General features: G+C 45.1%; 1 protein-coding gene across 2 annotated transcripts in view; it reads right to left on the bottom strand.

Moving 5' to 3' along the window:
* Nucleotides 1-15135, bottom strand: part of GSK3B (glycogen synthase kinase 3 beta) — a 153436-nt gene extending 138301 nt beyond the window's left edge. Inside the window, exon 1 of one of the 2 annotated variants that reach the window (XM_049824231.1) lies at nt 13582-15135. In XM_049824231.1, coding sequence (XP_049680188.1) covers nt 13582-13669 — 88 coding nt within the window. In that variant the 5' untranslated portion in view covers nt 13670-15135. The remainder of the gene's footprint in view (nt 1-13581) is intronic. The other variant, XM_049824233.1, reaches the window with a different exon arrangement.
* Nucleotides 15136-27138: the final 12003 nt, after the last annotated feature.

The following is a 27138-nucleotide window of genomic DNA, read 5'->3' as shown; positions in this document are numbered from 1 at the left end:
TAACTGCCAACAAGCTGCCAGTAGCACAAGGCTACTTCATCCCAAGGGGAAAAGGAACAGGATCAGTGCACTATAACTGAAATTCATCCCAGGACCATGCAGAAATAACTGGAATGACAGAAAATAATAACGTAAGGGACCACAGGCTGTCTTAATTAAAACCTCTCCAAACTTCTATATATAAACTACCTGGCAAACTTCTTCATTTTTAAAACTGCCACTACTGGAAATCTGACAGCCTTCCTAAACTATTCTAGCGCTCCCGTTTTTCTTAGAAGTTGACTCAACTAACTTAAAGCATGTTTGCTGCAGTTTAAGCCCACAAATTGTTTTATCTCCAGGGGAGAAGACAATAGCTTAGTCTTTTCTTTCCAACTGCCTTTAATGTGTTTAGACAACATTATCAAAAGAAATCTCCCTTCAGTCTCCTCTAAAAGAAATCATCCAAAGTGCTTTCAGCTTTCCCTTAGAGCACATCTTCTAGATCTCTGACCGTTCCCCTTTGCCTGCAACTATTCTTCCCCCAGTACAATACCAAAACTAGCTGCTGCATTTTAACTTAGGCTTATTAGCATGCCACGAAGCGAGGCGGCTAACTTCATGTATTTTACATGACATTCCTGTTAATACATCCAGTAAAAAATTTGCTAGTTCTGCAACATCAATTGATTCACGGCCACTGTGCAAACACCTAACTCCAGATTCTTCTCTGCAGATCTCCTGCCTGCCCAGTTATACCCCACCCTGTTATCTGCACAGCCAAGTCTTACTGAAGACTAATAGAGTACATCTACCTCTGTTAAATTTCATCCTACTTAGGTACCACTGCTCTGTCAAGATCATTTTGAAGACATGCACTTTAGTCCTTGGAGTGCCTCTGAAGAGAATGCAATCTGCAAGTCCATAAAGTTTACTCAGATCAACTGCAAAAAACTTACTACTACACTTAGGAAAACTCTGCAGAACCCCCTTGACCCATCCTTCTAGTTTTGACTATGGGTTCTGACTAACTTCAAAGGAACATTTATTTTATAATGGCTGCAGACCCTTCTTAGACAAACAAAAGCCTGAGTTTCTGCCAGGATATATAAAGTAGTTAACAGTGTCAAAGTGAGCACAAACAATATAAAGAGATTTCATCTGTAAGGATAGACACACTGGGTCAGATCAAGGCATTGCCTAATCCACTTTCCTGTCTTTGAGAGCAGCCATAAGTAAGCACCCAAAGAATAACACCACAGCAATTAACAGGAGGTGTGCATACAGATACATGCCTTGAATTATATATACACCTATGCCATATATTTTCAGCACATTCAGTAGCTTTACCCAACAATAAATTACATCGTTCTCCAGCACTGCATCTTGTTGCCCATGCCCGACATCAGTTTACTGAAACAAAGAGCTCTCAGCTGTGCAAAGCCAAAAAAATGAAAATGATGCTGTGACTCAATTACTGTAGGAAAAAATTAACAGTATTCCATAAAAGTACACATTTGAAGTTTTAAGTGGATGATGTGTTTTTAAACAAGCAATTTCATGCTACACAATTGACTCCATTTACCAGCACGTTCTATGGCAGATCTCCTTTTAAGAGGTTTCAGTTATGCGGTCTACATATCCTTTTCTTCAAAGAACAGCCCCGGGGTGGGTCACTTTGTAAGAATCTGAAGAGTACTGTATCCTTTAAAGGGGCAGTTTCAAATATCTTCTAGAGGATTTCAGCTATTTCTCTTTTAGTAGCACAAAGGAATATTTTTTTCTTAATACTATGCCAAGATGAAGCAAAAGTGATTCATAACTGCACCAGTCTACCTTCCTGCATTCTACAGAACAAAACACACTCTTGAACTTTCAGTAGCAGTGCCAACTCTCTAGTTGGACCAACCAACTTCCAATATGTTACTACAGTTCAGCTCCATTGTTCACACCATTTAAAGAGTTATACATTATATAGTCTATCTCAGGACATCCAAGGAGGTACATTTTACAAAGCAGAACATTTCATACGCAATTTACAGATCTGGTAGAATGCCTGTATTATTGCATTAGGTCTTTGTAATTCCATTGAAAAATGGGGGAAGGGTACTATAAGGTAGTTGTATATTTAAGGTTTAATGACTTACTTTCCATGCAAGCACAAAAACTACTACTAAATATGGTAGAGCTGATTCCACACACAGAATAATTCCGTACAGTAGGGTTGAAGACAGTGGTAAGAAACAGTGGTCAAATAATCACTACCTGATTCGCTGCATGTTTTTCAAGTATGAGTGGGTTTCATATCAATACAGACAGAATGAGAAAAACAGCACACGAGATGCCCAGAGCAATTCAAGGGATTTCAACAAACAAATCTCCAGGAGTTCAGTAACATCTGCTCTCCTCAGTGTCAGATGAAAGCTCATTATTCCTCTTCATCCGCAGACAAATTCCCCACCCCTTTATTAACTATTTTTCCTGACAAAAATCTGGGACATTATCTGAATTTTTAGAAATACTTGCCTTTGTTCTCTACTATACTTAGAAATAACAGGTCTTTCAAATATATTAGAGTCATAACAAATTGTATCTATAGTCTCAAAGCAAAACTGTAATAGCCTATGTACAGCAGTCTTCTAGAAAGTCTAGTCCTCAGCATCGACACTTTGTTCTCCTTACTGCATAAACACCCTGCATCCGTTTTACAATTTAATGGACTACCGATACATTTTTCATACACTTCTTCCTCATGTTCCCCAGAAAAACATTTGGCATACTAGCACAGCAGACAGAGATGTCAGTCCTGCTAGCCTTTTTTTTCTCTCCCCCCCTGCCAGAATTGCTTATTCCATTCACCCAGACTCAAGGCATACGTGCAAAGTACTAGGTGAGGGCTGCTCACCTCTGCAGATGAATCCATACACCGGCAAAGCCCGGTGCACCATGACTTGGGGACTTCACTGGAAGCACAGCAGTACACAAGAATGCTGGGAGAGGTGAAAGCACCACAGTACAGAAGACTCTAGGCTGCACGGTAAGTGTGAACAGCCAAAATGAGCAAGTTAAAACCTACATGTTACCAGTCTTCCCAGATACTCAAAACAAGAATACCATGAGCAGCTTTGAAAGTAAATATGAACTTTTGTACTACAGTAAGAATGATTCAATGCAATGTTTGAATCAGCTAGTCAAAAAAAGTGACAGACAGACCAGAGTTTCCTTAAAATTAGACGCACAACTACTACAGATTGTAGTTAGAGGTGTAAGGTTACAATTGGTTTGGGGGTTTTGGTGTTTGGGTTTTTTGCTTTTGCAATAATATCCTGAAAAATCCATGGGTATTGTTACAGGTTCACTAAATAGTGCTGCAAATAACGGCAAAACTTTTAAGTGTGTCTCAAGCCTCCCCCTATACTAAAAACTTTGAAACTCACTGAATGAAAATAAAGTCTTATTTTGAAGTCATATAGCAACCATGTCCTTACCTGAAAACTAACCTTCTGTGAGTTTTAAAAGTACTCAATTTTACAGCCACATACACACAAAAATCTTGACAATTTAAAAGTCAGAAATCCCATTTCCTACCTTACCAGTATGTTCTTTTAACAATTGGCTTGCTGACAACCTAAGCGCAAAATCTGCAACCAGGAGAAAAGTCTCCCACAGTCACAACACTCAAAGGGAAAAAGGCATTTAAAGTGATAGAAGACAGCACATTAGGTCGCAATGTAGCTTCTTTCAGAGCTCCCCAAGCAGCATCAAAATTAAATGTTAATGCTAGTGGGATAGGACATCACCAAGTCACAGAACGTATCATGTGAAGTCAAATGAGAAACAGGTTCGCTATTTCTGACAAAACAATTATTGTTCAAGTATTAAAACATTACTCCCAAGTTTGGTCTGCAGAATGTAATTAGGCAACCCAGCTTTGGCAGAACATTTTAAAGCAGTCTGTAAAGGCTTTAAAGCAGAAGCTCTAAAGCAAAGCCTTCACAGACTATTGCATAAAGCCAAAGTGTTGACACTACACAGAAAATGTTGTTTGTTGCCTCATGAATATCTATACCTGTCTGCAAAATCCCACAGGCATTTCAAATGTGCCACCTGGGAAAACAGCCACCATTCTTTTGCTGTCACAAATCCCAGCAATGCCCCTGTCAGCTTCCATGGACACCGAAAGCCAGTAACTCCAGACAAAGAGAAGCTTCGGTCCATTGAAGTTGAGTCTATCATGAAATAGAAGAGACTTGCAGATTTGGTACTATTCACTACCCTACGAAGATCTTCTATTAAGCCAACTACATTTCTAAAACACATTCCGACTGAATGTCATTCAGAGAATTTGCTGGCAAACTTTATATCCAGACATGTGAAGAGTCCAACAAACATACTCAACTGCCATGCCCATGTCACTGGCATATTAAAAAAAATAATCTATACGCAACCCCAAACTAACTCATGCCTACTGCACTGATCAAGGAAGAGCAAGCTCAAAGTCGAGCTCAATCTAAAAATGCCAGTACCTTCCCTTCTAGGAGTAGCAGTCAAAGCACTCTCTGCCCTCCCACAGACAAGTATCATCTGAAGTTTGGGCCCAACATTTCTGGAATAGTAAATTTCTCCCACTCTACACAAACCTCATGCTTTTGTCTCTAGTACATTCACTGGTTGATGCACTAGAAAACAAAACCAGACAAACAGAAAAAAAGCACCTAGTTTTCCATGGGCCTTCAAAGCATTTCCCCAAGACTCAAATCAACTCTTTAGTCCGTTGTGGTTACTAAAACATGTAATCCAAAATTAACAATTTTTGTAAACCCATTTCAAAGCCTCTAAAACTGAAATTTGATTAGTTAGGTTTTTCTAGTCTCTGAGGTACGCAGAAAAAAAACGTTAACTTGCAACTACTACACTGCATTACACTATACATACCCATGGCTCCCAAGCCAGTACCTACAATAAGTAAGATTGCAAGATTAGAAGTGAAATAGACAACAGATACTATCTTCCCAAGGACAACATTATTTTCCCTTTCTTTAGGTTGCAATTGAGCAATTGTATATATAAAGAACAACTCACCTGCAAAAAGTATTGCCAGAAAGTTTTTCTTCTCTCAGCAAGGCATAAAACATTCTTTCTGATGCTGATACTCAACCTCCCACAAATATGGGGAAAATCATTTATGGCTTCATTCATGGGGATACATATCTGTGCCAAATGATTCATGTTTACTTGGCCAACAACCAAATATTCTGTTTATTTAGGCTGACGAATTTGTGTCCCCTTCCTCCCTCAAGGAAACCCACTCATACAGGTTCAATTCATTGTGTTACTTTTTTTTTTATAGATATTTAAAACAAATGAAGCACATGAGAGATGGGATACAAGTAATAATATAGGTTCTATGTAACTATTTGCAGCAGGGTGTGAATCAAGAAATCCTTCTTTGCAGAAACAGTCACATTTTAGTTTATCTTTCTGCAAGACATATTCTTGGCCTGTCTGAAAATTAAACAATTGCCTGCATTCCTGGCAAAAGATACTTCTTTGAACTACAGGGCTTGTAGCCGACAAGAATTATATTCCTACTAAAAAAGTCAAAACAGACGATGTGCTACAGTTGTGGCTGTAAGAAGTCTGCCTTGGTTGGAAAAATTCAGCTGCTGCTTCCCTTCTGGTTATAACTTCAGAGCCAACACCCAACTTCTCTCCTTCTAAGTGCTCTGATCCAAAAGCCTGTGGCAACTTTTGCCGCTACACTCAAACACTTACCTTCATGCACGCACAGCAGCACAGTATCCCTAAATTCCATATACCCTCTACAGCATTACTTATCCAGTGGTATCAATCAGGAACATCTTCCCTTTCTCTTCTGATCAGCACACCTCTCTTTATGATCGTCTACTGTCAGGCACTTGGACTACTAACAGGTTTCTTCAAATCCACCCAACTGCCTGAAGAGACATGTCGAGCAACATAAGTATACCACTACACATTCCTGTGATACATTATGTTTAAGAGACACTTTCCAGACTCAAAAATAAAATCAAGAGATACTACCTAAACAAAGGAAAAATACTAGCAGCTATCTCTAAATAATTCAACTCAACCTTATCGTAATACCAGCATAACAGTCATTCACTACTTTGAACATGACTACATTGGTCATTACAACCCACAAAACAAGAGGCACTCAGCCTTATTCAGACCTATTACAAAGTTATGAAACTGTACTTTTCTTAGCTGTAAGTTCTTAGAAGCAAGCTAAATTGAATTTCCTATGGCAGGCACCAAGGCCCTCTGCAACCCCACAGCGCTATTCCTTCAGCTAAATTGACTCCACATTACTGACGCAGAAACTTTGCAAATCATCAAGAAATTAATCACGTGAAAGATACTTCGCAACTCATTTTCACCCAGTTAATGTAAACTCACTAGTCAACTCCATGTGCAGGAAACAGTGGTACTGATACTAATTTAACAGGCCCTCAGCTAATGAGGCTAAGCCACAAAATACTGGGTCCACTGCTATGGAGAAGTGGCAATACTCTTTGGCAAGGACTGGTGCCATCCCTTCAGAAGGAGCTGTTGCTCTATGGCTTTTGGTTAAAAAAAAAAAAAAAAAAAAAAAAAAAAAAAAAAAGAAAAGAAAAGAAAAGCCCTCAGTGCTTGACATCGACAAGCTATCTTACCACTTTCCTTTCTTCCATTACAAGACAGACTAGGCAAGAAAACAAATTACCTTAAATGCTTAGATCTACTTCCAGTCTGCAAGAGATAAAAGTACAGAATGAACTGCTTTGCTTTTATTTCCTTTCCTGAACAACAGACAAGTCATCTGTGGCAAGAGCACCTAACGAAAAGATTCTTTGATAGCACTAATCGTACAAGAAAAATCACTGTCCACTTCTTTTAGAGGCACATCAGTATGACTTCTGGGCATCCATATTTTTGACAATCCTCAGAGGGTGATATAGAAATGCTTTCAGTAAGGTCTCCAACATGGATTTCTGTTGAAATCACCTCATCTCTCCTACTGCACAGACAGAACATCACGCAGCAGCACTGTGAGAACATAGGATTGAGTCAAACATGCACCGTCTCACAGACTACACCTGGGTAACTGACCCCCTTTCTACAGCATGGTAAGCCGCTACCAATGGGAGCAGGAGGAATTCTGAAGATTTGATGACAGCACTTCTACCTATAGTGGTTATCCAAATCTAGTTTAAAAAAGCTTCGGGTAGAGCTTTATTTCAGGCTTCTGTTTAACGAGACACAGCAGCGCTGACCGTGAACATCTTGTCTGAGCATGGCTATGATGTTGTAGCTATTTCTCACAAAGGTGTATCTTGCTACCATGTCTCACGCCTTTCTCATCTTAAGACCCGATTGCTGCAATGCACTCAATATACAACTACACTTTAAATAAATTAAAAAATATAAAGTGGCATAGACCATCATGCCTCCAAACTTATGTCTTCCCCAACGGCAGCATGCAGCATTTCAGCAACAATCTCCATCAGATGAGAAGTGCCAAGGGAGTTCCTGGTTTTGCACCTAAAGAGAGGGAGTTTGACCTGTACAGTACTCTATGGGTTTGAGCCTTTATGTCTGAGGGAGTATCTTTTCTTGCCACATTGTAAAAGCTGTAATTAGCATATATTTTCAACATACATAAATAAAAGAGCTTCTGTTTGTGCAGCTTACTGAAGGAAGTGCTGACAAGACAAAATTTTGGATTCTATGTGGACTTGGGTCAAAAAAATGAGGAGAGCTGTTTTGCGAGGCATTTGAACTTTCAATCAGCTCCTTTTCATAGCTGCTTGAATTTAAAAGTTTTGTTCGTCTTTCAAGGCTGCACTGGGCTGATGCTCATTAAATTCAGAAAGCAGCCAAGTAACTCCACCAGCCATAGAGCTTCTGCAGGAGACAGCCACTTTAGCACTTCCCACACTAGCTAAGGGTGACTGAAAGTCCTCAGAGTAGAAATTAAAAAAATAAAAAAAATTAACCAAAACAAAAAGAAGAGAACTCCAGAGAAATGTTCAAGTCTTAAGTCTACAGAAATTTCTGGAAACTCAAAGCTAACAAACCTTCCAATTTAAAATGGGACTCATCAAGTCATTCAAAACAAAACGACTCCAACCACCTTGCACATTAGCTAATGTGTTCAAATAACTAAGGGGTTTAGCATTAATTAAATTCAGAAAATGCTAGAGCTGGTCAAAGCACAAAGCTTTAACTGCAGGCTTTTTGCAGACACAGACATCCTATAGGCTTTCAGAATCTTCTTCACATCACTCACCCATCCGGTTCAAGAGCGAGCATGGGGCAAGGGAACAGCAATAGCCAATATCCCACAGATTTGTATCATTACCAAGACCTGCAAGGAGTCAACTGGACACCAATATTGGAAAAATCCTTTACGTTTTTTCTAAAATAGCGCTTAAAGATATAACTCATCAAAATTAAAGAGCTCTTGGGGCAGTAGAGGGAAAGCCTTCAGCCTGTGGGGTCGTCTTCAGCAATATATGCCAAAGAACTACTTCTTTTCTTATCCCCCAAGAAAAAGATCAGAATACATACACCACCACTGCTTTGTGACACCTATAAGGCCCTATCAAGTCAACGGATGAAGTGATACATACACCAACTTCCAGAACTGGGATGCATACAGGCAAGGAACATACTCCATAAGCCACATGGGTTTCCACAGCTTTTTAAATAGTTGGTTAAAATATGGCTAAGAAATACAAAAGGCGAATCAAGTAATAATACAGCAGGGGATGACCTCCAGGAAGCTGTTTAGAGAAGAAGAAACATGCAGAACAGCGACAGAATAAGAAGAAAAGCTTCGGGATAAACCCCAATAGGTCTTACAAGAAAAAGAACAACTAAACCAGCAACCCACAGAAGAAAGACGTGGGGGACACAGCAGAATTATTAGTCAAATTGTCATTTGACAGGTTCCATTGGCAGGCCTCACTTTTTTACTAGTTATTTTTCTGCTAAACTATTCCTAATGACATGAATACAGACAAAATAGTTTGGCAGTGTTAGAATAAAGTACAGCAGACAGCTGTTTTATTCCTTTTCAGACTGCAAGGCATGGCTTTGGGGCACTATAGCATGAGGCACTTTTCATTGTAGCGCACGTGGTCATTAGCTGACCCTGTTAGTGCAATTTTTTTTTCAAGTTTAGGCATGAGGAAAGCTGTTCACCCAGCAGCAGTCAGAAAGCTGGACAGGGCTAGGATCAGCGACAGCCAGACACATAACGCTCAGCAGGCTTCTGGAAGGGAGTGATCTTCCTCTCTCCAGCAAGGAGAGCAGGATGGGCGGCTTCCAGTTTCAGAAACCAATTAGGCAGAAACTGCTATCAAAGCAATAGACAGGGCCCTACCCTAACTGGGTTGAGAAACAGAAGGTGGCCTTATCTCCATCGTTTTGCCAGTTTCAACAGCTCCACTCATTCCTTCTCCCTGAAGTTGACCAGGGTACTCTCTTCCAAGGCCCTTCCTACACACCTACCTGGACATCACACAGTATTAAATTAAACTGTCACCTAGACACCACATGCCACCTAAAAAGCAGTCACTTTTATGTCCTGGCTTGTGGAGTGGCTACTAACAGAACAACAAACTCCCAGACTTTATTCCTTCATGAACCACTTCTTAAAGAGCCATTACGCCAATGAAAGATGCATCATGCTCAAATGCCAGCAGTAGTACCAGTACACAGCAATACAGGTTTACCAAGCTATTGTGCTTTCAGGAGATTATACAGTACAAAAAATAGTGACTCTAAGAAGAAAATAAAAACTTCAACAAAACCCAAGTTTGGCACCATTGTAACATTCTTCCAGAGAGTCCAAAATGAATTATTACAAGATTGTCCTTTAGATTTTGCAACCAAGAGTATGTGTACAACATTAGAATTAGCTAAAGCAAATAAAATTGCCTTCCTCGCCCTCCAAGCTAACAAATTCTGCATAACCAATTACAGAGCCACGACACTCACACATGGAGCAAAAAAACTCTTCGTGGCAAGCGTTAGCCACGACATTATTTACTGCAGACCAACAAGATAATTGGCTCCAGTTACAATAAGTAGGGCTGTCTACAACGAGTTGGTGTTTCTTGAAACACTTATTTTCCAGAAGCTCAGGGAAGGAAAAAAAAAAAAATCAATTCCACAGTCATTAGACAAAAATTCTCAAACTGCAAACTTCAAGACTTCTATTTTTATACAGATATTTTTGGTCATGTGTTACATGAATACCCTTTATATTTCAGGATTATTTTTGTCCCATTTGGGAAACAATGTACATTTGGAAGCAATGCAAGAACAACTAGGTGAAGAACAAAAGAAAGCTTCAAGCTCATATGTCTTCTCTTATACTATAACCAGCAGGTTGATAGTATCAGCAAGTGGAGAACTGGAAGCTCAGCTCCCTCCCGTTGAGGGACAGGCTCAAAACAAGGAGAACACACACTTTTTTTTTTTTTGTGCAGGGAAAGCCTACAAACCCAGCAATACAGAGTTGCACAAAGAATAACCTACTTGAGAATTACTTCAATGTGGAAACCCATACAGTGGGATGGAAAAAATGGTGGAGTGATTTCAAAACCAGCAACGTATAAATAGAGAAAGAAAAAACAGATTTCAGAAGGTACTCTTGATGCTGGTATGGCTTGAAAGAGATACGAGAAGGCCACAGGGTTCCTACTCTTGCAGAGATGTTAAAACCCTTGTAACATCTATTACAGAGCAATGAGAGCAGCATGCATGAGAAGTCATCTTTCCCAACAGCTAGAGAAGTAGCTGTTGGTAATCTCCCATCCTTTCATTCAAGGCTCAGGCTTTCTTACCAACTTCTGAGAACAAAGTCTCATAAATTAAGCCTAATAAATTACACAGGGAAGAGATGAAAAATCCTTGCTCACTCTTTCTCCCCCATATAGCTTGGGGAGAAGAGCAATCACCATACGGTTCTAGTACTGCTCCTCCCAGGTAACGCAAGGATCAGCGAGCCCTCCTCTACTACTTTATCAATCCTTTCCTCATTGCTTGGATCCATCCATCCTTCCTAGATAACAGCTGCAGTGCTCAGCCAGGAACAGCAATAGCTGCAGAGACACCAGAGCAAGAGTGACTTCATAATTTAATTTCACCACTACTCCAGGCTTACAAATAAAAGCAAAAAGGTTGACATCAAACAAGTCATCAGGTTTTGCTCCCCGATGACTCAGAAAAGACCCGCACCAAGACAGAGGTACTAAAGATGTCCAAGAGACTCAGAAGATACCAATCCATCAGTTTTCACCTACTTCACAAGGACTCCTTTGTCCCAGCTTTCTCTCAAAAGGGCTCAAAATGTAACTAAGTACCAGACTGAAAATACAGAGCAAAATGAAAGAGCAGAGCAAACTCTCTGTTCAAGACACAAGTGATTTTTTTTTTTTCCCCCCAAGCTCTCAACACTGGTAACAGATAACTTGCTACATCATGCCATAATATGCTAACAAAACTCATAAGAACCAGAAAAATATAACCCTTTTTGACACCCAGGAATTTTTCTCTCTTACAAAGCCAAAAAAAAAAGTTAACTTCCTGGCCTGTCTTACATGGATGAATTAACTGAAAATATAAACTGCATTTCCCACAGAGTCCTTATATGTGGTTCTCTTGCTTTGTTCTGACATTTTTTTCCAGACAGCAGAAGGACCAGGAGCACATGACTAGAGCGACTGTGGGGGTTATCACAAGTGCGTGTGCTTTATGCTACGGCCTTTGTCTCTCTCTCAGTGTTATACACTTGGGATTGAATCATATTTGCAAACTTGTTGGTCTGCATCAGTTAGCACCCTCTTCACAGGCAAGCATCTGTCTAGTCTGTGACCTCAAATAAACGGGAAAGGAGCATCAATGACCTTTCAAGAATCAAGCTGTAGAGCTCGAATAAGACAAATGTAGTTGACAGGTCTAGGTCCTGCTTGGTTTAGACAGCCACCTGCAGAAATACTCATCAACAAGACTGCTTCCTATTCCACAGGCACATAAAGTAAATCAATAAATTAAAATGGAGTCACCGACGGTTTTTCTCCATGCAGATCAAGAATCCTTAATAAATGCTAATGCTGGACCTGATCAAACATACGCTCTTATACTGCTAATAGGGGTTAACTGCACCCGTGTTTTTTGAAGTGCTGCAGGCACGTTGATCATGCAGATACAAGGTAGACTACAGACCCTGAGCCAAATGCTCTCTTCAGGGCTTCAACCGCAGTGGAAGACATTTCGGTGCAGAAAAACGTCAGAATTCCTGATCTGTGAAAAAGCTCACAATCTTATAGCGCTTTGGCATGAAATGCCTAAAAACAATGTGATATATGCATGCATGCACACACAGAGCCATGTCAGGTGTGGCTATACGCAAGTATCAAATAGATCAATTGAATGGTAATGCATATCAAGCATTCCTGGTCCCATAAAGATGCCACCCCGCATTTCCGTAAGAAAAAAGGAAAATATCACTGAAAACTACGCTATTGATATGAATCTGGAAGAACAATTTAGCTGTTAATATGAACATATTCAGATCAGGAGTTAAGAAATGCCATACTATAAACACATAGCCAATCTCAGCGACTCAGAACAGGGCCTTTTTCCATTCGCACCGTACATTTATTCAGATTTAATACATGTTTTTAATTCACATAAACCAGCTAATCCCACAAGCTAGAATACGAAGGATGGGCACGTATTAAACACGATTTCCAACATGCCTGTGCAGAATAAAGCACAGGCCTCATTCTTAAAAATATTCCTCTGATCAGAAAACTGGAAAAGGCATGCCGAGCTTGAAATAACTACTCCATAGGCTCACATGTCAAAATAATCATTTTCTTATCCCCTCTATTAAGCATTTTACCAGAGCCTGGAGGATATTGGAGAGACACCTTTTGTAAGCTCCCCTCCCCCCTCTTTTTTTTTTTTTTTTTTTTTTTTTTTTTTTAATGGGCAGGACTAAAAGGTGCTCACACCCGATCTACGGGTGCATGGAAAAAAAATCTTCCAAGCTCTCTCCTTCCGAGCCAGGAGTGCTTAAAAACACATAATGAACGTGAATGTCACGGCCGTACCTGCGTGCCCGCAATTCGTTTCCTCCTTTCGAGGAGGAAATAAAAAAGAAATACAGGCTACGGGAGCTCCCAATCCGCTTCACAAGAAGGTGGGGGGGGGGGGGGAGGGAACAAAAAACCCCAAACAAAACAACGAAAAAAGGCTTTTTAATTAGCCAGAGGCCGCTTACAACGCCGGCAGCGATCAGAGGCTAAGGGAGAGGACAAACCCACCGGCATTTTTTTGCCCAACAGGCCCCAAACGAAGCGGCGGCGTGCGCCTATTCAAGGTTAATGGAGGGGGGGGGGGGGGGGGGGGGGAGAAAGGGAGCTGCCTCAGCCGGGGCTGGGGCCGCCCGCTCGGCCGCTTCACCTCCGAAGGGAAGGCAAAGGGTTGGGTGGCGAACCCCCGCCAGAACCAGAGAGACAGACAGACAGACGGAGAGCCGCGGAGGGGCGGCAGGATACTCACGGCTAACTTTCATGCTGCCGAAGGCCGAGGGCTGCTGCACCGGCTTGCAGCTCTCCGCGAAGGAGGTGGTCCTGGGCCGCCCGGACATGGTCTCCCGCTCCTGCTCTGCCCCGATCACCTCTCTTTTCCTGCCTTCCCCCTTCGCCTCGCCCCGGCGGCTCGGCGGGCCCGCCTGCCGCTCCCTCGCTCGCTCAGCTGGAGGAGACGGGCGGGACGCGCCACATGAAACGCCGGGCCCCCCCCTTCCCCCCCCCGGGGAAGCCCCCTCCCCTCTCGGTCTCTGTCGCGCTCTTCGCCCGCCGGCGGCGGCGGCGGCGGCTGCTCCTTCCTCCTCCTCCTCCTCCTCCTCAGGCCGCCCGTTCCTCACAAAACCATCCTTCCCGGCAGCGCCGGTGGGTCCGAGAGCCGCCTCCGCCCAGTCCGCAGCCCCCCCGGCGCCGCTCCCGCGCCCGGCCCCGAGCGAGGGGGGTTTGCTAGGCCTCGCTGCCCCCACCCCGGGCGCCAGTCACATGGGGCGGAGGCTCACGGCCCGGCTCCTCCGATCCCGTCGCCGGGGTCCTCGCTGCTTTTCCTTCCCCCTCCCTCTCCCCTTGTTTTCTTTTTTTTTTTTTTCTTCTTCTTCTTCTTCCTCCTCTTCCTTCCCCCTCCCCTCTCTTCTCCTTCCCCCTCGCCTCTGAGGGAGGCGGCAGGGAACGGGACTATTTTTTTTCCGCGGCGGAGGGATCTCGGGGCTGCCGGATCCGCCGACAGGAGGTGATGCGGCCGCTCGCAAGGGGATCCGGCAGGGGCGGTGGGATCCGCGGCGGGCGGAGTACGGGTGAAGCGGCCGGGCGGCCTCGCTCGCTCCCTCGCTAAGGCTTCTCAGTGCGGCGCTGAGGCGGCGGCTCCGGCGCGGCTCCTCATTGCGCCCGCAGGGGCAGCTGGCGGCGGCTCAGGCTGGGGACGCTGCACTGCGGGCGACGGCCGGCGGCGGCGGCGCAGGCCATGACGACGACGGCGGCGGCGGCGGCTCCCCGGCTCCTCCTCAGCCGGCTTCAGAGCGCTGGCGGCGGCGGTTGTTGCTGTTGCTGCTGCTGCTTCCCCGGGCGTCCAAGGGGCATGGGACTCGCCCGCCCGGTTGAAGCCTCCCGCCGCTCCCTCCCGGCGCCGGCCGCCTCCCGCCGGGCCCCCCTCCCCGTTTCTGCCGTCAGTCCCTTTGTCCCCGCTGCTGCCTCCGCTGCGTGCCGGGCTCCCGCTGCTGCGCTCTGTGTGTGCGCCAAAGCCGCGCAGCCGCCTATACCCGTCGCCGCCCCTACGCTGCGGAACGGCCCTAAGCACCTTCTGTGAATACCCAGCCGAAGAGCCCGACGCACTCGCTTAGCCCCCAGCCCGAGGCCCTTACGGAAACATCCGAGCCTCCTCGGGACCAATCCCGAGGTCGCTACGGAGATGCCAGTTACGGGTCGTAACCAATCGCGAGCGCAGCCGAGTCTCCCCGAAGCCAAACCGAGAACCAATCGGAAAACGCTGCCGCCGCCCTAGCAGCGCGGTCGGGGAGCCAATAGGAAGGAGCTCCCTCTTCCGGCTATTGCCGGGCCAACCCGAAGAGAGCCGAAGCGCGACAGCCAATCGAGAGGCGCGCTGCCTCTGTCACACAGCCCTGGGACGGTTTCAAGCCGCAGCCCGAGGCGGAGAGCCGACGCGGGCTGCCATTGGCTTTCCCGGCCGAGCGCTCCCATTGGCTGGCGGCGATGAGGCGGTCCGAAGACGTCAACGCGGCTCTGGGTTCGCGGACCAATCCCGAAGCCCGGGACCGCGGGCAGCGTCCGCTCACCTTTATGACCTCACCGGGCGCGCATGGGCGGGGCCGGGGGGGGAGGGGGAGCGCGCATGCTCAGTCCGGCGCGAAGGGCGGGCCCGAGGGCGCAGGGCGGCGGCCACCGCCCTGCGCCCTCGGGCCCGCCCTTCGCGCCTGAGGGGAGGCGGCCGCCCCCCCCCCTCCGCCTCAGGCCCTGCCGGCCCTCCGAGGCCTCCTGTCCCACCGGGATTCCACCGCCCGGTCCTTTCCCGTGAGGGAAGGCCGCTTGGGCAGCGCCGAACCGAGGGAGGAGCGCAAAAGTTAAAACCCCAAAATCGCCCGGTTTGTGCCTCAAACCGTCAGGGGCCGAGGTGGCGGGAGCCTGCCCTCCGTCCCTCGTCGGGCCGTGAAGGACAGCGAGGTTGAGCCGGCCGTTGCTGCGGTGTCATTCGCAGGCCTGTGGTGCGGTTGGTGGGAAAATAACGTGGCGGCTGCGGGGAAAAGGGTAGCAGCGCGGTGAGGTGGCTTGTTAAAAAAAAAAAACCACGACAGCGGTACGCTGGAAGTGGCAGAGGTGGCGCGTGAAGGGATGGTAAACCTATTTTGCAGAAACCGGGCTGAGCGAGGGGGAAAGAAGATGAAGAGTCTTCGAAAAGTTCTCCCAATTCAGCTGTTAGCAGCAAGGCTTTCTTACAGGAAACACGGTTAGTATTAGAGCCACTAAACTGGCCCTCATATCCAGGTCTCGGTGCAACCACGAGTGGATTGAGCTTGGCCCTGGCCAGAGTCCCAGGCACTGTTCTGGAAGAGCCTGTACTTCTTCAGGGCTCTGAAGCATCCCCAGGGACATCGGTTCCCAGCCCTGGCAAAGCAGGCGCTGGAGTACTGCTCCCTGCTGTGACCTCAGTAAAATTACTCGGCAGACCTCAGCAAAAATCAAGCACCACTTGCTTATACCATTAAAAAAAAAAAAAAAAAAAAAGTGTTCTTGCCAGAATAGTTTATACCACAAACAAAATAACTTGGACTAGCAGAAGCACTTTTTGCCAGTGTTAGACTCTAACTAAGAACTGCTGTTCTCTTTTCAAGGCATTAGAATATTGCCAGATTGATTTTTTTTTTTTTTACTTTTTTCCAGTCCCGTTCTGAACAACATTGCTATGTGAGCAAACAAAGACCTGGCCAAAGGCAGCTAAAATTTATCCTTTACAAGAGCTGTTTTCCAAAGCAGCAGAAAACAAACCCAGTCTCTCTAAATGGTCCTGTTCAGCAGATTGCTCGCACTGGGGTGCTCGGTTTGCTGGAAACCTTTTTTCCTGCCTGATTAAATGATGAATGGTTTTACCTACTACAAAGGACCTGGGATTGTTTAAGGTTTGATTCTTCATGAGCTACCTGTGCAGCTCTGTACAGCTGGAAACCTGACAGTTCAGAGTGGCGTGCTCTAACGAGGACTAAAAGAGGCAGTCTGAAATGATAGTATTGGAGCAGTACTGCAGCCACCCCAACCCACCCTACCGTACTCACTGTTCCAGCTCCCCTCTGAGACACCACTGTATCAAACGTTGCTGAGACACAGTCTCAATAAACCACCAACCATGAAAACAACATTTTTCTCTCCTGTTTTGGTAGAGATGTTGACCCCAGCCGTGACTATTTGTCAAAAATTAGGGCTACATACTGGAGTAGTTCTCTGAAGAACAATCCTACATTAAAAAAAACACCCAAAGTAAATGTGCCACTAGGCAGTGTCCAGCTCTCCTCTACCTGAAATGCGCCACCAGACATTCCAGTCATGAGCTTGAAATTCTTTTTTTTTGGCCTCGAGTACCAACGCACATGACATTTTCTGACAAAAGTTCTTTCAAAAGACTACCTAAACAGGAGAACAGACTTAAGAGAGACAGCCAAGCTTTGTTACTTGAAAAAGTTGGCAATCTGCAAAATAGCAGGTGGGGGAGGGTGAGCTCTTTGCTTTAGCATTTGTTGTTACTTATAATAGCAGTAAATAAAAATCAGACCCATGCATAATTTATACTGACAGTGTCCGTTTGAAAAAATGTCCCTTAAAGCTTTATAACCATTCTACAGCCTGATAATAAAAATGGGAAATCAACTTTGTTCACTTAGAGAGAACAAGGCTACCTCAGAAAAACAAATTTTTGATTGTCCTCCTGTACATGGTACACCCCTTCCCTAAAAATCACCCTGTTTCCACTTCAGTACCAACACAATCCATACCAAAATCCAAAACTCTCGGTTACTGCTAATCTCACTTTTCTGAATACCAAGCCTATCCATCCACTTGGGGAATGCACATTACAAAAATCCCAGCTGGTCTATTTCCTATTAGGCAATCCTGCCCACATTTCCAAGCAATAATTAACCAACCGACTCTCCAAAGCCTGTCCATTCAAGTTGTAGCATCTTTTCATCTACCAGGAAACCACACAAGTGTGCTTAAAGGAGGATTATTATGTATTTGAAGGGACTGGAAACTATAAGGCATCTCCAATTTCTGTTAGTCTTTTCATAGATTCTTTCCTTAGCTAAGACTACTCTCAGAAAAACCCTAAATACACAATAAGGGCATCTGTTAAGCTTTCATCCTCAATTTCAAAAATGGACAGGCAAAATCATTTGGGAGAGTCATGAGTGAGCTAGTTGCTTTTTTAGACTGAAAGATTCTCTTTTGACAACATTGCAAAGTTCATATTTATTTTCGGCCCCTTGGCTGATGAAATGATCTCCCTTTTGAACCTGCAAATATAAATAGAATTGACGTTTTAATGATCAGTTTTCACAAGCAAGTATAATCCAGCACCTCAGGCATTAGTATTGTACCAAATCTGGATGCAAGGGGCAGATTTATAGCTGCTGTGTTTCTGTAACATCCAGGTTCCCAGGGAGGCTGCCTGAGAATATGAAGCATCCGATAGAAATTACTGAAGTGTTATCTCTCTGAAATGCCATAAGGTGGCAGTGAAATGGAAAATTGGTACTATTTCTGGGTAGAACAAAGCTTTCAGGAGCTCAGGAGGAGGGGAGGGGAGGGGTTTTTTGTTTGTTTAGGGCTTTTCATTTGTCTGTTTACATTTCATGTATCACCATAAACTTAAAATCCAATCACCGTAATCACACTGAATAGGTCTGCTCCAACATGCACCAGTAGACATGTTCCTGCACAGTGAACTCCTGCTTTTTTTTTTTTCTCCATTGCTTCCTTTTGGGGTGATCAGCAGGAAGATTTTCTGTTTGCTTACCTTGCAGCTCTTACTGGATCATTCTACCAGAAGCCACGGCGAGAGAGCTACCTCCACTAGCCTGATAAGGTTGCAATCATTCAATGCTGTTTTGAACTTTGTTACGCTAGTGAATCAAAATGGTATTAATGGATCTACCAGTCTTGCATCTAATCCCTTAATATTGCCAAGGGAATTATCCACAGAACAATTTAGTGAGATAGTGTAATGGCTTGTCTCGTTTGATTGGTGTGGGCAAACTCAATGGTTATGGTTGAACTTTAACTTTTCTTTTTCTTTTTTTTTTTTTTTTTTTCCAGTGGAAAATCAGAGATTGTAACAGTAACAAATTTACTGACTGCCTAGGTGTTAATGATTAGACAATAAATCCTGAAAAGTGGTTTTGATTTTTATCCCAGAACAAAATCCTAAGAAATCTATGTTTAGAACATACCAGTTACATTTATTTTTCTGAGCAGGACAGAAGTTTTTAATCCTGAGAACCCGGCATTTTGCAATGATTTCCTGTCACAAAATATGTCATCACCAACAATTGCTTCAGAGCTGATGGTTTGCTGATCTGGATGTGCGTGGGTGCACCTAGGCCTCGCAAGACTCCAGGTAAGTTTGCCAAAACCGATAGAGCCAAGCGGTCCGAACAGTTTAATGTAACAGGAGCTACGGACAACTTCCGTTTCCCAATTTTGCAGCACAGTCGAACAAGCAGAGACACCGACTACGGGTTCACGGCAACATTGCAACACATGGAAAACATCAGTGACTCACTAAGCAGGCAAATGCATCTCTTCTGTGGAAGTCCTCCCCGCTGTCGTTCTGCAGAGGTTGAAGGTTGGTCTTATCCACTTGAAAGAGGCATCAGGTTTCCCACCGTGCCAGGAGAACATCTTGTTCAGCTGGACAGTTTCCCTTGCTCCAGCATTTGTCTGATCACACCTTCTTCATAAATAACCCTGGAAAACCAGGTGTCCAGAGCCAGAGAAGCTCTATCAGTCTAATGAGCTTTTGAGAAGTCTTCCAGACTATGCCAGTTTCCTCAGGAGTTTGAAAGGGTTCAAATCTAGAAAATTATTGGGCTCTTCTATGTGTATCATCTGCCTCACGTTAGATTCGGCCAAGCAGCCCAAGACTGAGATCCATTTGCTTTCTATTTGTATTTTCCCGTGCTGTCAGCAAGTCTGTCTGTTTCTGTAAAGGGGATACCAGGGAGCAGATGGGCCGTTCTTACAGCAGGAAGTTAAAATGACCCCATTCCCCAGAGTTTACTGAGGCTCTCTCTGTACCTACAGTATTGGTGGAAGGGCCCATGAATGTCCCATGCTCACCATTTCCCTGCCTCCCCCATCAACTTCCAAACTGGCTGTTGAGGAGGCTTTCAAAATAAAGAGAGTTAAAGCCAGCCTGATCCCTGAGGCCTTCAGTCCATTCAAGAAAATCATGTAGGGCTAGGAAGCCTTAACTTGAGATGGGATTGGTAGAATATGGGAGAGGCATGGGCAGGGGAGAAGACTCGGGCTGGGTTTCCAAGCCGTCACAGTGACCTAGAAGTTGTACAGGGAGCCAAGCACAGCAGCCAACAAAGGAGATTTTTCTCCTCTTCCTCCCTGAGACAGCTGGGGGATGTTGCACCAGGGTGATGAGGTTTATTGTGCCTTCTCACAAATGCAGGAATAGGATTCACTGGTTCTTATCGGAATAGTTTTTTGAAAGAAAGCATTGCATACGGTGCAAGGTGCCAACAGAAGGAGAAAAGGCCGTTGGGAATAGACGTCTGTCTCACCAAAGAAGCAAAGGAATCAGCAGTGAGCCTGGTGGAGCCTGCCTGGGATGCTGTCCTCGCCTCAAGGGCTCCCTGCAGACCAAAATTACCATCCTTAGCTGCAATGAAATGCTCATCCAGCTCTTGCTGTCACAGCTGCTTTTACCCTGGCTGAAAATAACTGCATGGGTACGGGTCTCCCCAGGACAGCCAGCTCCCCGCGGGAGAAAGGGGATGACAGTGCTTGGTGGGTTAGAGCCATTCTTGATATATCCGCAAGGCAAACTGTGGCGGGTATAATACACTCATGTCTGCGGAGAGGAAGGATTGCTCTGCCATATACAAAGTATAACAACATGGTTGAATAGAGCTATGAAACCTCGGTCATTCTACGTACATCAGCCACAGCAGTCAACTTGCACTGTAATTGTACGTCTTACCTATGAACTGGAGGTCTTTAGTTTGCAGCCTGCAGCTGAAGGTGGTGATTGTCCTCAGAACCTGGGAGAGAAATGTACAGTTAATTATGAAGTGGCCAAAAATATAGCAGCATTTTCATTTTGTTCATTGAGGTTTTGCCAAGCACTCTAATTGATTTAATGATCCCTGTCCCTGGCTGCTCACTAATCACCACGGCACACTACTTCCTTCATCTTTGGCTTGCAAATGGTTACTAATTGTTGCTGCATCTTGCATTGTACATCTGGTGTTGACAGCTGTCGTTTCCCTAAGATGGAGAGACAGCTGTTTTTAAAAGGAGAGCTCTCTCCCAAATCTCTAAAACATCTGGGAAAATGTGGCATTGAAACTGAGTTATCAAATATAAAAATTTAGCAAACATGTGGACAGGCTAGAGGGTCTGTAAACACAAAGCTTAAACGTAGGCACAGGAATCAGAACAGAAAAGACTCACTGCTGTGTCTTTAAAACACGAGTCCTGGGTGTTTCCCATAAAAATGCCTATTTCCCCTAATTCCCTGTGAACTGCTTTACATGGCAAAATCTTCTACACTCTCCACAACAGAGCACACCTCCTAATTTGATCGGACTAACAACCCATGTTGCTTTTGCTTCGGCCTATTAGATGTAGTTCAAAAGCCTTTCTATAAGGCAGGATTCAGGATCAGGCTGCAAGGTCTAACTGGCCGGTGACAAGAAACCAGTAGCATGAAAGCACGAAAAAGCCCTAGAAATCAATGGAAACAACTGCATTCCTTAAAAAAAAAATCTTTTCCAGACTCTCATTTCCTCCTGAACATTTTGTGACCATGATTGTTACAAGCAACCTATTTTTTTCCCCTCCTTGTTTATTTTGTGTATTTAACAGCACTGAGCGTACAGTCCATTGTTTTCCTAATGGTCAGCAAAGCTTATCTCCCGATCTGGCCCAGCCGCTATCGCTCACATGCTGTTCTGCAAGACTTGGATGAGCTCTCCTCTCAGACCCTGCGAGAAGCTGCAAGCCAGCAGCAAGAGCAAAGCTGAACTCAACAGGCAACAGTGAGTAGGCATGTAAGGACGCAGAAAGGAGACGGGTGAGCTTGAACAAGGTTAGCCTGATTGGAGCAGCAGTCACTCCAAATGACCCCTAAGAAAAGAGCCTACAAGCAGAAAAAGCCTGGTACGGTTAACAACGCCTTTTTATAAAGGAGTCATTTCAGGACATCTGACTGAAGGGAAGTGCTACGTTTATTTATTTTTAATTGGACTGGATTTAAGCCATATCAAGCTAATGATGCCATTTTAAGTTCGAAAGGATATTCTCTTTGCCTCATAGCACAGGAGCCAGGGGACAATGCAATTAACGGGAAAGGTGGCACTTTCAAAAGCAGTAGAAGGGAGTATTTTTAAATTAAGCAGTTATTGTATACGTCGGGTATTTAAAGTAGGTGTTTTTTCTAGTTGCTGGAAGGTGAGAAACTTTTCCAGGAGATGATTCTAGTTCTCAAGTGGGGTCACGCTTAAACTTCACCTAGAGGGCCCTCTCTTTTCTGCACACCTATGGAAGGACCCTAGAAAGACCTGCCTAGTAAGTGGGCTCTGGGGTGACAAGCCTCCCACTAGGTGACAGGAAGGTAGCTACATTTCTAACTGGACTCTCAAAGTCACCGGTGCAGGATATCGCTGATGGGCAAGTACATGGATAATACTGACCCCTGCAGTACTAAACCTCCTTTTTTTGTTCAGGGGTATGAAACATGCTGTTTGAATTCAAATCACTCTCTTAAGTGTGGAAGTACGGGAAAGTTTATAAAACACTCTGAAACATCTTCCCCTGACCACAATCAGGAACAAGATACTGGACTAGAAATCAGGGCCTGAGCTGTTTGATAATCAAGGATCATCTCCTCAAAGTTCAAGAGTGGTTCATCCTGACAAGAAGAAAATCAAGCGAAGGAAGCAGGAGGCGTGCGTGGATGAACAAGGAGCTCCCGACTAAATTCTGACATAAAAAGGAAATGTACAAAAGGTGGAAGCAGGGGGAGGTGACCCGGGAGGAAGTTTTACTGGTGAGAGTGTCCTTCAGCAATCCCAGGCCCCTGAGGAAGGGGCCCAAAAGTGCTGAGGGAGCTGGCTAACGTCATTGCAAGGCCACTCTTTGAAAGATCACGGCAATCAGGGGAGTTTCCTGAGGCCTGGAAGAAAGTAAATGTCACTCCTACCTTCAAGAAAGGCAGGAAGGAGGATCTGGGAAACTACAGTCCAGGCAGCGCCGCCTCAATCCCTGAAAAGGCAATGGAGAAAAAAAATCATGCAAACCATTTCCAGACGCATGAAGAACAAGGAGGTGGTCGAGTATCGTCAGCATGGATTTACAAAGTGGAAACTGGGTTTAACCGACCTGACCGCCTTCCACGGCAAGACGACTGGCTTGGTGAATGAGAGGAGAGCAGCAGATGTTGTTTGCCTTGACTTTAGCAAGGCTTTTGACACTGTCTCCCGTAACATGCCCATAGAGAAGCTGACAAAGTATGGGTTACGTAAGTGGACAGTGAGGTGGATCAAAAAACGGCTGAACGGCCGGACCCAGAGCGCCCTGATCAGTGGCACAAAGTCCAGCTAGAGCCCAGTCACTAGTGGTATAGCCTGTTACTAGGTCTTAGACTGTTTAACATCTTCATTAATGGTCTGGATGATGGGCCAGAGTACACCTTTGGCAAATTTACAGATGATTATACAAAGCTGGGAGGAGCTGATGTACCAGATGGTGTGCTGCCATCCAGAGTGACCTGGACAGGCTGGGGAATTGGGCAGAAAGTAATTGCATGAAGTCCAACAAGGAGAAATGCAAAGTCCTGCACCTAGGGAGGAATAACCCCATGCACCAGGTACATGCTGGGGGCTCTGCAGAGAAGGACCTGAGGGGTTCTGGTGGACGTCAAGCTGGCCATGAGCCAGCAGTGTGCCCTTGCAGCAAAGACAGCCAGCAACATCCTGGGCTGCAATAGGAAAAGCATTGCCAACAGTTCAAAATAAGTGATCTTTCCCCTCTACTCAGCAGTGGTGCGGCCACACCTGGAGTCCTGTGCCCTGTTCTGGGCTCCCCAGTACAAGACAGACATGCACTTACTGGAGTGAGTCCAGCAAAGGCCCACGAAGATGATTAAGGGACTGGAGCATCTCTCATTTGAGGGAAGACGCAGAGAGCTGGGACTGTTCAGCCTGGAGAAGAAAAGGCTCAGGGGGAATCTTGTCAATATGTATAAATACCTGGTGGGAGGGAATAAAGAGGGAGATGGGTGCCCTCTGATGGGACAAGAAGCAGTAGGCACTATTTAAAACACACAAAACTCCACCTGAACACAAATAAAACACTTTTTTTACTGTGGGGGTGGTCAAAGACTGGAGCAGGTTGGCCGGAGAGGTTATAGAGTCTCCATCTCTGGAAATACACAAAACCTGACTGGACACGGTCCTGGGTAACTGGCTCTAGCTGATCCTCCTTGAGCAAGGAGGGCTGGACTGGATGATCTCCAGCGGTCACTTCTGTCCTCTAGAGTCCTGTGATGATTCTGTGAGCCACTACGGCAGTTCCTGGTGTCCTGTACACTGTCAATTCTTACGCATTTCTCTGATTATTCCCAGAGGTAATTATAGACATTACTGGTGTAATTAATTGCACTGAATGCATATACCTCTGAGGATGAGGTAGTTATGGAGAAACCTGAATTTAATAGTGATGCTGTGAAGCTCAGGCTTCAATAGTCAGAGGAATTGTCCACAAACAAAATAGAGGAACTGGGAATCGTCATTCACGACTGTGAGGTTCTGTACACGTGCTTTCAGCAGAATAAGCAAGGTGTGGAGGCTGACAGAGCGCACAGGGCAGGGTCAGATGAGAAGTGGGAGATGAGTGACTTCTGACAGCCAGTGCTGAGCACGGTGCAGAAGAATTTCAGTTTTATTTCCCAGCCTCTGATAACCAATGCGACACGGGCTGGGCTGTTTGTGTGGTGGTGGTAAAACTAAAGCCCTAACACTGTATCAAAACAGGGCACCAAGCACGGACAATTAAATCAGAGGCAGTATTTTCAAGCTGAGCACCCAGAAAACGGAGAAAACACAATTAGTGGCTGCCTGGGAGAAGTCTGATCTAAGTGACCACCCAGGAACTCTGAAGCAGAGGCAGTTCTCCAGGGCAGCAGTCCACGAGCTGAACCATCAGCCTGTCCTTTCTCCAGCTGTGTTCCCAGTCTCCTCCACAGCACAGTCCTGGTATATTTTATACACTGAGGCAGGATCCCATTAAGAAAAAATATGCGATCATGTCATTAACGTCTGCCTCGCAAGAGAAGATTAGAGAAACATTTGTCAAGAACGGTCTAGGAATAATTGGTCCTGCCTTGGGGGACAGAGATGGACTGGAGTCCCCAGATGGCTCCTTGAGGTCCCTTCCAGGCCTGTTTTCCACAAAGTCATACATACCAAAATTAAGCCAAATTACGTTTGCACATATTATTTTAATTCCAGCCTTCCCTAACTTCTGAATGCTTGATTTCAGTGCCTTTTTGGCACAGATTACAGCGTGCTGCTTTTTAGGATCATGGTTGGTTTGTTTTAAAGCCAACTGAACCTAGCAAGGATGCCATGATACACACACCCATGAGGTTCATTAACAACCTTCTAACAGATCCACCACAGGGACCTCTTCCAGGGACTGGCAGAGGCAACCCAGGTGACCGTGCCCTCTCCAACTAACGAAGGTAAGGGTGGCAGTAGGAAGGGAATACTGTGCTGCTGGCCAGCATCAGAGGCTTGCCTTTCAAATCCACATGCTGACAGCAGATGAGATGAGAATCTCAGGACAGCTGGGGTCCCTCCCAAACCCTGGAGAGCAACATGAGCCATTAGGAGCTTTTTGCTTGTTTCCATCCGTGTTCTCTCCAGTCCTTTTTTTTTTTTCCAGACCCTTGAAAACAAACAGCTCTTTTGCTATCTCCTCTGCTCCCTGCCTCACCGCTGTCAAGTCAGGCTTTCCTCTCCCCCCCCTCTTGCCTTCACCAATTGCATCCCACCTCAAGTCATGCCCATACCCTACCTCTGCCCCCCTCCCACTCCTAGCCCCCTGGCTTGTCCTGCCATCACACATTTTTTTCCACCTCTGCTCTTTCCTCTACTCCTTTGCCTTATTTTTTTGCCTAACAGCTGCTCCCAGACCCTCAATCCTCAGTGGTTTAATCCTTCTCTCTATCCTCATTCCTATTCTTTGTTGATTCAGAAAGTGAAGCTCCCCATCTTCCCTTCTTCCTCCTCCCCCCCAGCTATTGCAGCCCCAATCGCAACAGGTTCTTCAACCAGATTTACCGCTTTCCTCCCACAGCCGGCTTTCACGGCCATTTCTTCTGCCATGCTGCTTCATTACCAGCATGGTGGTCATCACCTTTATGAGAAAAACCCCCACCTTCAGCTCAGTGCACCCTCCCGCAAGGGTAACTGCAACGACTCGCAGGTGGGGTGGGCTTGGCCACCACCTGTGGACAGCCCAGGAGCAGGGTGTTCTGCGACGTGGGGCATACGTCAGCTGGGGTGGAGTTTCCAGGGATGATTTGGGGCTGGCTTTTTGTCCACTAGATGCTAAGAAGCTTCCATAGGTCTGGAGTCATAAAGCGTGGTCCGGTTTGGATGGGTTTTGTCAAGACCCATAGAAGCTAGATTCCCACTTTGTATGCTGTGAAGGAGAGGAAGTGTCTCAGACAAAAAACTAACAGGCATGCTTGAAGTGGGAACAAACGCATTTTTGTTAGCCTTGTTCTTGGAAATGTCCTGAATCGCTTTAATTTTAACTTTCCGGCACACTCAGCATGAAAATTTTGATATAATGCTTAAGCTTTAAGAAAATGATAAGCAAGTGAGTCTAAGATATTTTTATGGGAAATGCTGTGCAGCCTCAATATGCAGGGGATATTATACATCCCAATGCGTAGGGATGTTAACTGTTAGATAATGCAATCATAAAGTTTTTCACTTCCTTTCACTTTTGGTTTTCTTATTTCCATTCTCACCAATTATCAAAATCTGCTAATTGCCGCGTACTCTGCAGCCTGTAACATTTTACTCTTCTTTGGAGACCTTTTTGCTGCAGGACAAAGTCCTCGTTATCTGGAACATCCCCTGAATTAATTTATTCCATTGGTTACTGCAGAGTCATAAAAATTAAACCAGGGACTTAAGTCATAGGCAGTGTTAAAGGAGCAATCTCCCTGAGCAGCTGAATTAGGCTGTGCAGCATAACATCCTTCCCAGCAGCATCATCGACTTTT

Source organism: Accipiter gentilis, chromosome 21 (genome assembly GCF_929443795.1).
Source record: "Accipiter gentilis chromosome 21, bAccGen1.1, whole genome shotgun sequence".
In the NCBI taxonomy this organism is placed as follows: domain Eukaryota; kingdom Metazoa; phylum Chordata; class Aves; order Accipitriformes; family Accipitridae; genus Astur; species Astur gentilis.
Note: the sequence above shows the minus strand (reverse complement) of the source record. Positions and strands in the feature narration are given on the sequence as shown.